Source organism: Etheostoma cragini, chromosome 15 (genome assembly GCF_013103735.1).
Source record: "Etheostoma cragini isolate CJK2018 chromosome 15, CSU_Ecrag_1.0, whole genome shotgun sequence".
In the NCBI taxonomy this organism is placed as follows: domain Eukaryota; kingdom Metazoa; phylum Chordata; class Actinopteri; order Perciformes; family Percidae; genus Etheostoma; species Etheostoma cragini.
In genome coordinates, this window is record NC_048421.1 from 20322246 (window position 1) to 20340007 (window position 17762).

The following is a 17762-nucleotide window of genomic DNA, read 5'->3' on the forward strand; positions in this document are numbered from 1 at the left end:
AAAAAAAAGCAGTAGTTACCCTTTAATAAAATCCTAATTCCTACACTATACTTAAAACAGAACATTTATTTCTCATCGTATGTATACCCTCGCCAATTGCAAATATAAAGAAAGGTGGTACAGAGAAAAAGATATCTCTAAATAACCAGGAACCACTGTACAATATGTGTAAGAAAGAAGAAGAAAATGCTACACTTAGTTGTGCCTCCCTTGCAATGCAACCCCCCCCCCCCCAACAATCTGCAGTGTTAGCCTCACAACCAGCATGCATTGCATCTAGTAGATGGTAATCAACTTTTACAACACTACCACATAACTGTTATATATGATACACGGTGTGTGTGACGGGTCATTGTGATTGTTGGTTTGGTGGGTGCTGTTAAAGCTTGAATGTCCCCAAACAGGCAGCTGGGGAGCAAAAGGTGGTAATGCTGTCTTGATGAAAATAATTTAGAATTGACTTTGTAAATTTAATGAATTTAAATAATAAAGATTTTTCATAAGCTAAACAAAAAAAGAAGAAAAGAGAAAATGGAAGAAATGAGAGGATCATGAGCATGTTAAATATGGATAGTCATTCACAACCCCTCAGATTTATCTTGTGACCACTGGAGGGGGTCAGACCCTTAGGTTGGGAACCACTGCAGATAGGAAGTAGTTAAAAGAAGTTAATACCACAGAAAAATGCTTCGTACTGTACACATTGAGGCATCACTTTTAATCTAATAATTTCAGACAATATATCTCACAGGATCAAGAATCAAGTTTTCCCTCTTTGTTTCTTGTTCAACATATTTGATGTTTATTAATTAATGCTGACAGACAGGAACTGGATCAGACAAACATGGTGGCATCAACCGAAGACCAGAACCAGGCAGAGAAGGAAATCTGTTACAGACCCGAGACACACTCAAAGATCCTCTCATCCGCGGTCAGACTGTCCTGCTGCCACCGCTCCGTCCATGCTCATTCATCCAGGACACCAGGGGACACCTCTCGCTTGTCATCAATGTAAGTTAAAGCCAAGGGTTAATAGTATGTATAAAAAGGACTGAAATGATATTAAACTGCCAGGAAATTTGAATACTGGAATGCAATAGAATAAAGCAGATGGAAAATTAAAAAAAAAAAAATATTTTAATAACTGCCACACTTCCTGCAGTGCTTTTTTTCACTTTTAATCCCTTTTCCAATTTCTTAAAAAGTAGCTGTGCAACACTTAATGCAAGCACAAACATATACTTGATCTACACACCAGGAATCTGTTTTACTGGTTCTGTCTGTGAAGTGTTTAGAGATTGGTTACCGATGGTTACAGGACAGGAATCGCCGGTTGTAAAGGTCAAATTAGACTTACAAGAAAGTATGATGGTCTGTTTACATTCGGTGTTACGCACCAAAATGCACTGCGAGGTCTGAGAGCCGTGTGCCCTCTCTAACCTAGCCATTATCCTCAACCCTGAAGCAAGGCACTAAACCAGAGCCCACCAGTGGGACGTGTGAAGCAGGGGAAACAGCTGAGCTTGGTCACTATTTGAAATATGAAAAGAATATGTTGTGGAGAAAGGCATCAATCTGTCTACAATCTGTAATAATAATTAAATCTCTGTCTTATCACGTCTTCCATTGTGGCAGTTTGTCTTCACTGTACTCACTGGTAAACACTCTAGAAACACTTTAATGCAGGCATGAGTGATGGGCAGACATTAGACAGCTAACGTTACAGCTAGCACACATCAGAAGGCTTTGTGAAGGCAAAAGCAGCATGTTAAGGCAGGGTTGGTAACTTTTTCCAATGCACACTTGTTTTTAATATATTGTTGGAAATGGTCTTTACACCCCGACAGCAATAAATAACTTATGGGCTCTGAAAAAGCAGGGAACAACATCATCTGTTAGCTGTGACATTAATCCTGTATGAACGGTCAGATTGTAAAGAACCAATGAAAGAGGGGAAAAGAGAAAGAGAGAAACCGCCGAGGAAATCTTGCTAGCTATTCAACATTACCAACCCTGCCATTTACTAATAAGAACAAGTCATAACAAGGCAGAGAGGGGTCACTTACTGTGTTAAGATATTCAACGCAAAGCGACCTGGACTTGATTCGGTGATAAAAAAGCAACTGCACTCCTCACATTGGTTTGACATAGAGACAAAACTGTAATAAAAATACTTAAGAAATAAAAATACCCAAGGCAGATTGCTTATGGCTGATTTTCATTCCTCTAAAAATGCTCAAGAAGATTGTAGTCCCTGTCCGGTAGGACTACAATGGAAATATACTGCATGTTTTGAACAAATACTTTCACCCCCTCGTCTAACCCAAACCTACTAATATCATGATATTTAATCAGTCCATCATTCAAACTGTTCTGGGTGGTCTTATTATTATGATGACACATTTTACCAGAGAGAAGAAAAACAGAAAAAGGAGCACTGTCAGTTGGTTAACATTTCTCACACACAGTTCTAACACAAGACTGAAAATCTAACCCCAAAGCTTTCCTCTAACATTAGGCAGAGTGACCAGATTCAGAAAGGTCAGCACAAAACAACCTCTAGGATTTTAAAAGGCATGTCTGCCTAGTCACGCTCTGTGTCAGTGACATGCTGTGAACAATAATCAGCTCGTGTGCTTGGAAGTTAAACATTAGACTTGAATGTTCCTGACATGCAGAACCTGCTTTAGCCACATATTTGTGAATGTGTTTCTGTGTTTGCAAGATGAGATTATTTCATAATATTTTATAACATCAGCAAGACTAAGAGCCTGCAGCCAGGACAGTGTCTCTCTCGAGGCCGTGCTTTGAGTTTACTGCTAATATGGTAACATGCTCACAGTGACAATGTTAACATGCTGATGTTTAGCAGGCGTGATCACCATCTTAGTTTAGCGGGTTAGCATGCTAGCCTTTGCTAATTAGCAATAAATACAATGTGTTATTGAGGCTGATGGGAAATTAAAAGTTTGACCAGAAGATGGTGCTAGAGGAAAAGACACGGGAACTTCCTACAATACATCAGTGGATTCCTTTTCTGGCAAAAACAGGAATGTTGTAAAAAAAAAATGGTTGGCATTCATTATCGATAATCAAATTGTTTTTTGATTTAGTCTTTTTTTTATTAATGCAACCTAATCAGAGCTTGCCAGCAAGCTGTATTATCTCGATAAAGACATACACAAAATCATAATAACCACATAACAATACACAATTTCTCCGTTCAAATTCTTGTATAAGTTACTTGTGTTCGAACACTGTGTTACTCAGCACCATTTTGCCATCCACATTTAAATATGAAGCTCATATTTGTCATTCACTACTGGAAAATAGTCTAATCAGAATAGTTATATTTATATATAAAATCATATTATATAAACAGAGACTATACTGCATGGACAAATGTCTTAATTTGTTGTTTTTTTCATGGTCCAATTATGACAGTTCTGCCTTTACAGTGAGGGACTCAAATTCTTTATCAGGTGGAAAATATTTACAAGATCTGACCCGGGAAGCCTATTTTATTTAACAAGCTCTACCCTCTCTTTAGTTGCTTTGAGTGTTATCTTATCCGAATTATCTGACCAAAAAAGACAGAAAAAAAAGGATCTGATCTTTCCCAACCACAGTAACACTGTTGTATTCAACCCATATGTCAGGCAAGTATCACTAACACAAGATCATCCCTAATACTGGCACCTTCTACTCCTTTCTCTCTCTCTCTCTCTCTCTCTCTCTCTCTCTCACACACACACACACACAAAAACACACACCATTTTCTGAATAGCACTGTTACTCTTAATATCCATGTCTAGTTTCACAAACATTTCTCAGAGGCAAAACTCTCCGGGTACGTCAGCATAACGAGGCTTCAGCAGCTGATTAGAAAAGACGAATACTGATTGCAATATCAATAGTTTACTTATTAATTCACTCATGAATATTATATTTTAAGCTTTTAGTACGTCAGTAGGCTACATTAGTATATATAAATAGTTACAGGACTTGGATAACTAGCTACCTGACTAGCTATTAGAGACCAATATGGAAGCAAAGAAAGGCCATAATTAAAATTTAAAAAAGCAGCTGAACAGATAAGTCTGAAATGTAAACTTAACTGAATCCTTAATGTTGAAACTGAAATGCCACTGAATGTGTGGCACTTAAATATTACGTAATAATATAAAACTGCGTCCATTATTCACAAAACATGACTCAAAAAAAAAATAAATGTAAATGACATTGATTAGCCTGACGTGGAGTCTGATGCTGCTCCACTGGGCTGTGATTACGGGGCGCATTTCAACCCAGCCAGGACAGAAGATGTCTCTTACCTCAACTAGTTAGACCTACAACCAATCAGAGCAACAGAGTATACGATGTATGTTGAACTTCTGCCAAATCCCATAGGTTGGACAGCAAAAACATATTTCTGATTGACAAACGCCTTGATCACGTTTTTTTTTTTTTCTTTTAAAATGAAAGCGCTGTCGATATCTTCTATAACAAATGCACATCTCAGGTCTCCAGCAGCAGCCGTCTTTGTTATAAATCAATTCCACCCAAACGCTCTTTGGTGACGTGGTTAATTATGTTACTGTTGATCATCTGTCCATCGTCGTATAAAGCCCAACAGATTTGATCTCTCAGGAATTTTAGCTATACCCACTGAAGTTTACCTCCACTAATGAGTTCATTTGCAGAACAGTTTTGCCTCCGGGACATGTTTGAACAACGGACACTATGAAGTGCATCTCAGGAGATCCTGTTGTTCACATCCACTGTTAACTGAATATTCTAAACGTATTTATTCAGCCTTGGCTCATGAAACGATGCAGTGAGTGCAAATAGAAGCTGTACACAAAATAGCCTCAGGAAATTAGTAGGTTCAAACTAGCAGATTCAGTTTTTCTGTGATCCTCGATGAGAGTAGGTTTCTGAAAACCCTGCACCAACTCAATGAATTTATAGTGCGTTCCATTTGTGCTCGGAAGTCGGAAACGCTCCTTTGAACTCGGAAAACTTCACAGTGCCCCAAGCTCAAAATACAACATGGCTTCTCTGTGCCTCAACGGTTTTGACAGCTGTAGTAACAAACAGTTTATTAGTACTTCTGTCTTATTTGTATCTCACTAAATCAGTCAGGGTTTCCTCCAGTGTATTGCAAGCCTGGTGGCCCTCCGGGCCTAAGCTGCCCCCCCCCCCCCCCCAAGCCACTGGGAATTATCATGTATTTTAAAAATGTTTTTTAACTACAGTTACAGTTACAAAGGGGCAGCTCTGTTGGGAACATACATGTAGCCATAATTTTTCAAGTGAACTTTCAGCCCTGACTTAATATGGGGCTCTATGGAATCTGTCTTATAGCTTTTTAAAATTGTGATTCTGTTTAACAGAAACTGCTGGGGTCTACGTTAATGCTACCATCAGTCTGTGGCTGGTCTGAGCCGGGCCCTTGTCAAAAAAAGACACTTGCCACAAGGCTTAACAGCGTTTCTGGGGGAAACCCTAATGGTCGTACACACATAACTGTTCCTCTTCTATCTGTGGACATGTTGTTACGCTGTCTGTATGCACAAAATAACAGCGTAATGCGTTGTTATCAACTGGTATTGCTAACAATGGCTAACCTGGCTAGAGCTAACCCCCACAGTGAAAATCCGACTTGTTACATGGAACGCATTTAACTCGGGTGTGACGTCTTCCCATCTCTGGCTTCTAAGTTTGAGAGGTAAATGGAACACACTGAGTTCATGACGATCCTTAATAAGAGGTTGTTGGTGTGCTCGTAAACGCACAGGTACTGGTAAACACCAACAAATACACACCATTAGAAGCTCTATAAGCACACAGACAATTCACACCCTGTTTACCATTGATGTTGATAGAAAAGAGATGAAACGGACTGAATCTGGACTACGGAACCATTTTGTAGTCATTTGCTCATTGCACTGCCTTTTCCTCAGATATCAGACCTACTTAACTGATTAAGCCATTTAACACTATTAAGAACATGAATAGAATATATACAAACAGTATGCCACCACAGTTCAGAACTAAAGAAAAAAAAAGCACGCCTTTGACTGACTCCCTCCATCGCTTGCAGAGTCAGGCTGGAAAAGAGAAACTAAAGGCTTGTTATATGTGTGAATGGTGAATGGTTCCTGTACTATGTAAAAGCACTTTGAATAGTCATTAAGACTAGAAAAGCGCTATATAAGAACAGACCATTTACATATTTTACAGTTTGTCACACTAATCAGAAATTTGTCGGTCATGTTGTTTTGTAGTTTTATTACTTCCCTACTTACTATCAGCAGGTGGTGGCTATTTCCTTTCAAAGTCTTTGTTGCACATTACTACCAAGGTTCCACTTCTGAATTTGTCTTTTAAAAATGTGGTGGCCACTTCTCGGTGTAGTTTTGGATTCTAATGATCAATGCCATGCGACAGAAAACAAGTTTGTCCTCTTCGGGAGAATCCAGTCCAGTCCCAAACAACGTAAGGAAGGGCTCAGCAAACCAACTATTTCCAAAGTAGTAGAACAACAAATCTATTGTCCTTTTCCTTGGTTTTATTTTACGTTCATCCCCTCTTGTCACTCTGTAAAGCACTTTGTGACGAGCCTTTTCGATAAAAGCGCTTCTTTTAAAATAAATTTGAATCCGGGTAAGATATTGAAGAGAAGAGAAGCCAATACAGATCATCCATTAATAAAGCACAGGTTGTTGATTGTGGTTTCCGTGTTGATTGCCAAGCCGGGTTGCCAGAAAGACACACAAGGAGGATTCTGGGTATTACAGAGGAAGCATTTTGGGATTGGTTACTGACTGACAGAGCTCTAAGACGCTGGTTAGATATCACATGAGAGGATGCTTCTTTCCTCTTTGAATGTTGCCCTCCTTGTCCTTTCTTTCACAATTGTCATCCCTGTTATTCTTTTTTTCTACCTGTCTGTGGAGTAAATGGTGGAATGGATTAAAATACAGCCTAGGTCAGAATAAGGACAGAGCTCCTCCTCTTCCAGTCCCAGACAGGAGGTAGGAAGTAGCAGCAGCAGTCTAGGACGGTTTGGAGGTCTTCAGGGCATCCACTTTGGTCTCCAGGTCTGTAATCTGGGAAAACAACAACATATAAGGACAACAATACTCTGCAATACACTTAAACAATACCAACTCTTTCTAAAGAATGGTATCCGTTTCACTACAATGGCTCGATTTATTTGTACATGCCACGTATTACATTCAAGTGCACTGTGCCAAGTACTTTGGGGGTGGGCCAAGTAAAGTGCAACTTCTTGGCCTGAATCACACTTGGAAGAATACATTATCATCCATTATTGGTAGATGTCTTACAGGCTGTGATAATCAAGGCCAACCACATCTATTACTTCCATTGACGGTTTGAAAATCCTATAGAGTTATTGTCAGACTACCTTTTTTTGTCTGGGACGTGAAAGTTTTACATATGAATAAACATTAGATGAATATACAGCAGCTGAAATATAATGCCAAGAGAAGGTTATGTGATATTGCTCATTACTCATCATGTTGAAGATCTAAGAGTCCCAATGTGTTCCATGCATAAAAGTGCACAGTTCTGTTTTTGATCACAATGATTCATACAATAACCATCTGCAGTTGAATACCACCATACTGCCATACATGAAATAACAGTTAGATTTAAGATATGGTCTTCTGTTTTACATATTTCATATTATTTTCAAAGTTACTTAAAATTAAAACTTGTTTTTGGAAACACCACTATAAAAATGAACCCAAAAAGTCTCAGAACTGTTTTCAATGCCTCAGTCTCCAACACACTTGAGGACTTGCACTGCATGGAGGATTTGTAATGTTTAAAAATATTTGCAATGTATAAAAATAAGAGGACCAAAGATCAAGCCTTGGAGAACACCACCTGTCAGTAGGGCTACTGAAAAGGGAGCGTTATTAGTGGTTACTGTAAAAAAGTATGATTTAAACCAGTGCAGCCACTTCTGGAAGGAGCGTGCAACCAGTCACATAGTTCCAGCTCAGCGTTCATCGTTCGTTGTTTTCCTAAGATGTTGCCGTCTGTATACTTAACGGTACAGTCTTTATAACCTACAATAACTTAACTTACAAAGTTGTCAATGCTTCAATTTACATGTAGGGACCCTCCTTCTAGTACAGTGGAAGTGTGTTGCTATTTTGAGCCTTGTTAGTGGTATAGAAATAGATTTTTTGTTACCGTTGCGTACCCCAACAACTAGCGTAATATTCTAATTAGAGGTTGGCGCTAAAACTGGTAACGTTCGATTAGCAGGAAAACAATTCCTAGAGAACAGTTTCTCGGTACCCATGTATTATTAACCCCTAGGTTCATTTTGCGCCGGAATTGTCCTTTAAACGGTTATTCATTACCATTCCTAATATAAAAAGATTAAAATGGGAAAACAAGGCGTTTTCTGGGGCTGACACACCCACCAGAACTCTTGCCACTTGAGACCAGGGGTGTTAAGGTGAGGTTTTCACTAACCTTTTCCTGCAGGTTGTCCGCCTCCTCTTTGTGAGTTGCCTCGTTCTCTTTTTGTACTTGACTCTGAGCAGTCTCCTTCTTCAGGTACTCAATCTCCCTACAATGCACAAACACAATTAAGCTTTGGTGTCTTTCACTCCTCACAAACCTGGAATGCATCTCTCCTTCCTTACTTCTGCTGGTACTCTTTAATCAGTCTCTTGGCTTTACTGTATTTCCTCTCTAGAGTTTGGTACTGAGCCTGGGTTTCCTTTAGGTGTTCATCCACTGCCTGAAAACACACAAACACACACTCCATCAGAAAATAAAAACTTTCGGGGAGATAACTGATGAGAGAAACTACTTCTTCCATTCATGACTGATATTCCTCCATGCTTCGAGTGTTTATACTCTCATAGTTTACCTTACACAGGGACTGCGCCTCCATCCAGTAGCCCTCCAGTTTCTCCATCCTCTCTTTACTGTCCCGGATGTTTTGCTCCAACTGAGCACGCTCCATCCGCCAACGCAACTTATCTTGCTCCGCGTGAGCCAGCTGGAGGTAAGGGGTGGAAATGTGGGAGGAGGAGGAATGTGGGAGGCAGAGCCAGCGTTAAGTCATTGTTAACCCAGCAAAGGTTCTGATGGTATGCTAGTGTAAATTCTCCTCTGCAGTGGAACCTGGATATTGCAGTGCGGGGCTGCACAATATATCCTTTTTATTTATTTATATATTTTTTAATTAGACATCGCAATATCAACTGCTGCAATAAACACATAGTGAAAAGCTGCGAAATAAGTTTAATTATTGCCTTGGTTTTAAATTCAACAAGCAGTTTGTTGCATTTTAGCAAAACACTGAACTGAGGACACTTTAATATCTCTTTTTCCTCATATCGTGCAGCCTTTCATTGCTAAATGTTAATAAGAAGAGATGAAAAATTAAGTGTTCTCACCTTCCTCTTCAGCAGCTGGATCTCCGCCTGGGTTACTGCATGTTTAATCTGGAGCTACAGACACAGACAAAGACAAAGAAAAAACAAAACACAAAACCTGATAAAACTAGGAGAACAGAAAATTTCTGTGTGAATTGCTCTAATAGCTCACGCTTCGAGACCAGTATGCATCTTAGAGTATGGGTGTTATGAGCATTTATTGTCTGTTTTATGGTATCATTAATTGAATTATTCTTTTGTCGTGTTAAGGGAGAGTTGGAGCAGTGTGTCTTGTTTGACATATGCCACTGTTTCGAGGTAACTGTAATGTTATTGTAAGCTGACTGGCTATTAAAAGACCAATGCATTTTCAGGCAAAATCACACACACCTCCTTGAACTTGTGGGCTAGCTTCTCGGGGTCGAGCTCCACAGGAGACAATATGTCCTGGTTTTCAGCCAGGTCGAAAACCTCTATGGAGTTTGGAAACACGGGACTCATCTCCTCCTCCTCGTCCGTCGCATATTCACCCGTCTGCAGGTAAACAGAATGAGATGTGGAAAGATGAAAAGACGCTTATTTGTTACGCTGCTAAGAGAATAGATAAGAAGACGGATTCCACTCTCATGTCTGTGCGGCAAACATGATGCTAACGCTAGCAGCTGTTTGGCTTAGCTTTAAAAAAATGAAAATTAAACAGCAAGTTATGGTTTTTATATGGGGGTTCTAGCTGCTTAGTCGGCTTAAAAAAAGAAGAAAAATAGGCACTGGAAGGCAGATTTTTTGTCCCCTTTGGACAGAACCTCACTAGCCTTTTCCGTCTGTTTCCATCTTTTTTCCTAAGCTAAGCGGCTGCTACCTTTAGCTTCATATTTACTGTACAGACATGAGAGTGATGCTGAGAAAGAAAAAAAGCATGTCAAAAATGTTAAAACAATTTCTTGAAAATGTAACACTCAGTGATACTGAACAAAGTTCAAACTCCCATTTCCACTCTGTTCTCTCTTTATAAGTTGCTGTATAATTTCCTTTTCAGAGAAGTATTTGTCATATTAAAGGATATACATAGCAACTGGAGCGTGTTGTAGACCCCATATTAACTTACGTTATAGCAAATTAAAAATTAGGTGAAAGAAGAATGCAGCCTCTGCTTGTACATGTCTTCTATTAAAAAGAAGCACACACATCAGTCTGCCTATCATTGGTCTTCTTCACTTTAATTCATAACCACTACATCTTTCAAGGTTAAGAAAGCCACTTTATTGCTGACAAAAATACATAAACTAAAATGAAGCATTGCACTCAATGTATCATTCTTGTATCCTTAGCTCTGGTTACACTTTCCTCCTCTGACACAAAGACAATCTCCCTGACAGCTTTTATTATGAGGCATCAAGCCGGAGCGCATGCTGCTGTCTACATTAATATCCTCTGCTGAATGCTGTCTCTTTGGCTCTCATGGCCTGCAACCCAGATTCTTCCTAGCTCTGGAGCTTCTATTGTGCCTGGTGATGGGGAATGATGGCAACTTGCAGCCATGATTGTAATCGCCCCCAACAACCTGACTCCCCGTTTAGTTATGCTGTAATTACAGGGACACTTTGCATTCAGTCCATTGACCCCAGTGTAATGGCGAATGGAGTGTGCTAATGGAATAATCAACAATACGTGGTATATATACCACACCTTTATTGAAACACTCGACAACAATTGAAAGGCTTATTGTTGTACAGCTGAACCGTCTGTTTCCCTCTCTGATCACAAGGTGGAGATGCTGGACTAAGTTTGAAAATAGAGGCCACGTAGTGACACAAAGACCGACATTTTGTGTCACACACACGCACACAGAGTTTTCCAAAGCCCAGGATGACATCCTCTAATGTCTAGTTTTGTCCACAACTCAAAGATAGTCAGTTCATTGTCATACAGGAGTAAACATACCAGAAAATATTCACATTTAGGGAGCTAGAATCAGAGAGTTTTGATTCTTTTTTCTTAAAGAATTACTCAAACTGATCGATCATCAAAATAGTTTCTAGAACCGTTTAACCCTTAAAATAAAAAAATAAAACATGATGGACTCTTCAGAAGAGGTAATTTTCACTCGACCTGCTGTGCACAAATGTTGCATGCAACACCATTTTATGAACATACTGTGGCCATGCTGAGAAATACAGCAAGAGTTTTGTGGAGCTTAATTAGCTTTGTAGCAACTCATTTGGGAATGGCTTGAATGATCCATTAATCTAAAAATATATAAAACATATTTTAAGTTGCACACTATAGCTTTAATAGTTGACAACTAATCAAATCATCTTTGCGGGCCTACTGTTGTCTCTCTCTCTTAATCCCTCTTCTGAATTCTTGCTGCTATTAAAAGGCCAACGAGCTGACAAAGCAACATTAGCTGATGGAGGTTCTGAGTTATTAAATCTTTTTGGAGTCTGTGTTTAAGGACACAAACCTTTCCTTATTTCATAACGTTCCGAAAGACAAAGCTGCTGCCATGTGAAAGGTATATGAAAACATATTCTTTATGTATGGTTGTGCGTCTTGCATGTACCTCTTCGTCATCGTCCATGTACTGTTTGTATCTCTGCTCCATCATCTCTCTCTGCCATCTCTCCTGTTCCAACGTCTGCTGGATCAGCTGAGCCACTTCACTCTGCTCCCCGGGCTTCTCCCGACCAATCACAAACCTGGGAAACATTTGAAATGCATCGGTCAATTTAACGATCTCAAAACACACGCATACATCTGAGAAACTCAAAGAAACGGCAACATAGCAAACCTTGAAAACATCACACACACACACACACACACACACACACAAATTGCAAACATTAAAACATTCCAGTGCATAAAACTGAAAGATTCACACCATACCAACTGCAAAAACATGAATTCCATCCGTCACAAACCTGAGAATTTTAGCATACCAACCAAAACCTGAAAAATAATCGAGTTATATCACAAATCTGCAGAAAACAAAAAAGTATCCACACATTTTGTGTGAAATGAGCAAAACAACATATTTTATATGCTCCATTAAAGTGTTTTTATGCAGGGCAGAGAGTGACAAAGTGAGTGAGTGAGTGTCAGACCTGACGGTGCCGGTGGTGTTGCGGAGGACAGATGCAGCGAGACTCTGAGTGACGCCGACCAGGCTGGTCCCATCAACTTCCACTATGAGATCATTAACCTGGATCCTACACACACACATAAAGAGAATAAACTGTGTGTGAACATGAACAGAGACAAAGACAAAGGATAACACCCTCCCCCAGCCAAAGCTTTTGTTTCTCCATTCAGTACTACTGTACTATGATTTCAGTGTTTCTTCTTATTCTACCCTTTTTTATTTAATTAGATTAACTTCTTTTTTTTAACACAAAAAATAGAACTCACAACATGGATACAATACGTCCCCATCTTGAACTTTTTGCATTTTTTTTAATATTTATTAAATATCTTTGGCCTGTTCATAGATAAATAATCTGTGTGTTGTGCTCCCATTACTGCGGTGGTGAAAGCACACACATGCTTTATTACGCTGACAGTGAGAGCATAGATGTTCTGGTTTTACACCCCCTTTCTACAGACAAAGGTAGTCTGTATGAACGTTATTCAGTCCTATATTGTAGAAAGTGAGATTTCCACGTCTTGTTTGATTGTAAAGAAGGTCAAGGTGCTATATAAATACTGTGATAGTATTAAAACACTCAATCCACAGAGAGAATGCACACTGCCCGTATTCAGAAACTGTGCTTTTAAACCAACCATCAAGACTTATGTAAGGCTATGATGTCAAAACTACACTATATATAGGGAGGAAGTGCTGCTACAGTGCCGTTACACTCATTCCCTGGCTGCAATGACGGTGTAAAGACTAAGAGGGCAGGTTCATTCAGTTCATTGGGGAAGATGAGTGCTTCGGGGCAGTCTACAGACTACAGCACCGAAAAGAGATACAAAACTATTTTCAAAAATAAGCATATGCTTATTTTTTTATTTTTTTAAGTAAATTACTAGCAGGAGACAAGTTATAATTGAGGTAAGTTTGGAGACACTACCTTATTTTACCATTAAATTATTAAATATTTTTGTATCTCTTTTCAGTTTTGTAGTTTGTAGACGGTCCCTAAGCACTTGTCTTTCCGTCTGAAAACCGGACCTAAACAGATCTGAATTAGCACAACATTTATGCCTCTCTTTCACATCTACAGCAGTCAGAGCCACTGTATTCCCTTGGATGCAATCAGATCACATGGGTAGGCACTTTTAATGACATTTCTAACATGTTAAGAGACTAAAAACACGTTTAAAACTTGCCCTTTTTAAGCCTGTTGGGTAATAACTCTGGCAGGAGGATACCACAGTGTACACAGCACCGATTGGTTTAATTTTTCTGTCTACTGACAGCACTCCAAATTTACAAACAACAGAGCTACGTGTTGAAATCGACCGTAATTCTCCTTTAATAACAACTGAGATTAATGAAAGTTACATTTATGTCATGGGGCAGAGGCTTTTGTCTTTCAATTTTGGGGTGGCAGTAGCTTAGTCCGTAGGGAGTTGGGTTTGCAACCGGAGGGCCTAACCAAAGTGAGGCGTGTGGATTGGTAGCTTGAGAGATGCCAGGGGCCCTTGAGCAAGGCACCATACCCCCCCAACCGCTTAGGGCGCTGGTCCAGCTGGCAGCCCACTCACTCTGACATCTCTCCATCAGTGCATGAACAGATTCTGAGCCTGTGTGTGTATTCAGGCCTGTGTGTAGTGATCACTAACAAACAGAGTGTAAATTGTAATTTCCCCAATGGGGATCAATAAACAGTATTAATTAATTCATTCTGTTGTTGGAGCAGCTGATGAAAGTTTAAAATAGAAAAGATCAAAGGCTGACTGGTATAACTGTACTATATCTTGTTGAAAGGTTGTTATTTTAATGGGACTTGATAACTATATTTTCACCATATAATTGGTTCTACAGTTTTCCTGGTAAAAGTGCTTAAAAAAGGAAAACCTTTACATAAATTACAGTGCTTTGTGCCAGTTTAAGTGAGGTGAAACTGCAGTAATTGTGGACGGTCTACAGCCGGATTTGTCTATACGCAGTGCAATTCTGTCATGTACTGTGTAATAAAAAATACAGCTGAATCAATCCACAGCTGAAAACAGTCTAAGCAACGTTTGGTGAAACCACAGTGCCCGTCTGTTTAAGACAATGTCAAAACTGGAATATTTTAATTGTTCAGGCTGCAAACCACCAACACTGTGACGTATAGAATGATGTATAGACAGTCTAAATGACATATTATTCTGTTTTTCAGATAACCGAGCATTAACAATTCTGCGTGAGGGGCACAGGGTAGCTCATCTGTCCATACTGCTGCTCCACTGTGCTTCATGTCATTCCCCTTCTCGCCCTCCCTTTCCTGTCTTAAGCTGTCCTGTCAAATAGAGACCTAAAAGTGCTCAAAACATAAATAAATCCTGCGTGAGACACAGATGAAGATGTATAAAGGAGGTGGACAGGGTACCTGCCATCTCTCTGTGCAGCTCCTCCGTCGGTGACAGTCTTAACAAAGATCCCCAGTTTCTCCAGACCCATATCAGCTCCTGCACCCATACCTATAATACTGATACCCAGACCATCACCGTCTGTGCACACACACACACACACACACACACACACACACACACTAAATATCACAGTGAATTGCATCTTTATAGAACATGTCAATATGTTAATTTTGTTTTTAGGTATATGTATTCATTCTTTTGGTATAGCTACAAAGTTACCTATCACCAGATACAGTCTGAGGTGACAGTCAAAGCTATAAAACGTTTCTTAAGGTAACATATTTATCCTCGTTTAAAAATGAAACATAAGTCAGTGTTTAAGCTGTCAAGCAGTGCTGAGAGCAGCCGTCACGGATGGTTGCTGGTTCCAATCCATTACCTTCAGAATTACTACCTGCTAATTAGGCTAATCCATGCTAAATGTAATCCCATAAGGGGATAATGGAGTTGTAAGTAGAGTATGTCCACCAAGAGCAGCTTCTCAATCGTGTGCATGTGTGTTAGTGTGCATGTGTGTGTGTGTATGGTTACATACAGTGAGGAAAATAAGGATTTGAACACCCTGCTATTTTGCAAGTTCTCCCACTTAGAAATCATGGAGGGGTCTGAAATTGTCATCGAAGGTGCATGTCCACTGTAAGAGACATAATCAAAAAAAAAAAAATCCAGAAATCACAATGTATGAATTTTTAACTATTTATTTGTATGATACAGCTGCAAATAAGTATTTGAATACCTGAGAAAATCCATGTTAATATTTGGTACAGTAGCCTTTGTTGGCAATTACAGAGGTCAAACGTTTCCTGTAGTTTTTCACCAGGTTTGCACACACTGCAGAAGGGATTTTGGCCCACTCCTCCACACAGATCTTCTCTAGATCAGTCAGGTTTCTGGGCTGTCGCTGAGAAACACAAAGTTTTAAGCTCCCTCCAAAGATACTCTACTGGGTTTAGGTCTGGAGACTGGCTAGGCCACACCAGAACCTTGATATGCTTCTTCCAGAGCCCCTCCATGGTTATCCTGGCTGTGTGCTTCGGGTCATTGTCATGTTGGAAGACCCAGCCTCGACCCATCTTCAATGCTCTAACTGAGGGAAGGAGGTTGTTCCCCAAAATCTCGCAACACATGGCCCCGGTCCTCCTCTCCTTAATACAGTGCAGTCAACCTGTCCCATGTGCAGAAAAACACCCCCAAAGCATGATGCTACCACCCCCATGCTTCACAGTAGGGATTGTGTTCTTGGAATGGTACTCATCATTCGTCTTCTTACATACAGGGTTAGTGGAATTAGGACCAAAAAGTTCTATTTTGGTCTCATCTGACCACATGACTTTCTCCCATGACTCCTCTGGATCCTCCAAATGGTCATTGGCAAACTTAAGACGGGCCTTGACATGTGCTGGTTTAAGCAGGGGAACCTTCCGTGCCATGCATGATTTCAAACCATGACGTCTTAGTGCATTACCAACAGTAACCTTGGAAACGGTGGTCCCAGCTCTTTTCAGGTCATTGACCAGCTCCTCCCGTGTAGTTCTGGGCTGATTTCTCACCTTTCTTAGGATCATTGAGACCCCACGAGGTGAGATCTTGTATGGAGCCCCAGTCCAAGGGAGATTGACAGTCATGTTTTGCTACTTCCATTTTCTAATGATTGCTCCAACAGTGGACACATTTTGTCTCTAGTGTCTTTGGACAGCTCTTTGGTCTTAGCCATGTTAGTAGATGGATTCTTACTGATTGTATAGGGTGGAGAGGTGTTTTTATTTAGCTAACGCCCTCAAACAGGTGCATCTAATTTAGGATAATAAATGGAGTGGAGGTGGACATTTTGAAGGCAGACTAACAGGTCTTTTAGGGTCAGAATTCTAGCTGATAGACAGGTGTTCAAATACTTATTTGCAGCTGTATCTTACAAATAAATAGTTAAAAAAATCATACTTTGTGATTTCTGGATCTTTTTTTTTTTAGATTATCACAGTGGACATGCACCTACGATGACAATTTCAGACCCCTCCATGATTTCTAAGTGGGAGAACTTGCAGAATCGCAGGGTGTCCAAATACTTATTTTCCTCACTGTAAGAGGCTTGACTGAGTGACTGTCAATGAGTGTGAAGATGTATGTGTATGTGTGTGCGTGTGTGTGTGTGTGTGTTTACCCTTCTCCAGCTCTACAGGAAACAGGTCCAGCTTCTCGACTCTTTTTTCCAGCTCGTACTCGGCTGACGCCGCCATGGGGTCAACGTCGTCATTACGCCGATCGTAGTCTTCATTAGAGTAGGTGGTGAATACCTACAAAGAGAAAAGGTCAAAGGTCAGAAAGCCGTATAGTGAATATTGTGTCATCAGCATACAACCTGTTCATGTATTATGACAAAATAACTACAGACCAATCAATTGGTCGTAGTGATAAGTATCGGGAGACGCGGCTCACGTTTGAGACAACTGCAGGACGTAGTTATGTCATGTATAGTTCTTTAGTGTGCTTGCATAACTGCAGTGTGAAACCAAAACTATCTGAATTGAATGTATACAATGTTGTTGTGGTTTGGGGTTTTTGTTGGGTTTGTTTTCCCGTTTCTGCCCCCTTGTGAATGTCTCAGTGTTTTCCCAGGTCCTGTGTGCTGTGTCTTGTTCCGTCCCCCGTGCTTGATCATTGTTTGCTGTTGCTGTCCACGTCGAGTCCTCTTGCCTGTGAGTTTCCCCAGTCTACGTTTTGTTGCCTGCACTACTGCCTTCCCTGTGA

The 17762-nt window shown here is 40.1% G+C and overlaps 1 protein-coding gene across 3 annotated transcripts in view; it reads right to left on the reverse strand.

Moving 5' to 3' along the window:
- Positions 1-4233: 4233 nt before the first annotated feature.
- The window catches only part of LOC117957694 (neurabin-2-like), a 39145-nt gene continuing 25616 nt past the window's right edge, over positions 4234-17762 (reverse strand). For all 3 annotated transcript variants that reach the window (XM_034893630.1, XM_034893629.1, XM_034893631.1), the window contains exons 6-15: positions 17176-17308; positions 14975-15095; positions 12539-12643; positions 11998-12133; positions 9825-9968; positions 9456-9509; positions 8924-9055; positions 8694-8791; positions 8521-8617; positions 4234-7115 (exon numbers count right to left, since the gene is read on the reverse strand). In XM_034893630.1, coding sequence (XP_034749521.1) covers positions 7062-7115; positions 8521-8617; positions 8694-8791; positions 8924-9055; positions 9456-9509; positions 9825-9968; positions 11998-12133; positions 12539-12643; positions 14975-15095; positions 17176-17308 — 1074 coding nt within the window. In that variant the 3' untranslated portion in view covers positions 4234-7061. The remainder of the gene's footprint in view (positions 7116-8520; positions 8618-8693; positions 8792-8923; positions 9056-9455; positions 9510-9824; positions 9969-11997; positions 12134-12538; positions 12644-14974; positions 15096-17175; positions 17309-17762) is intronic.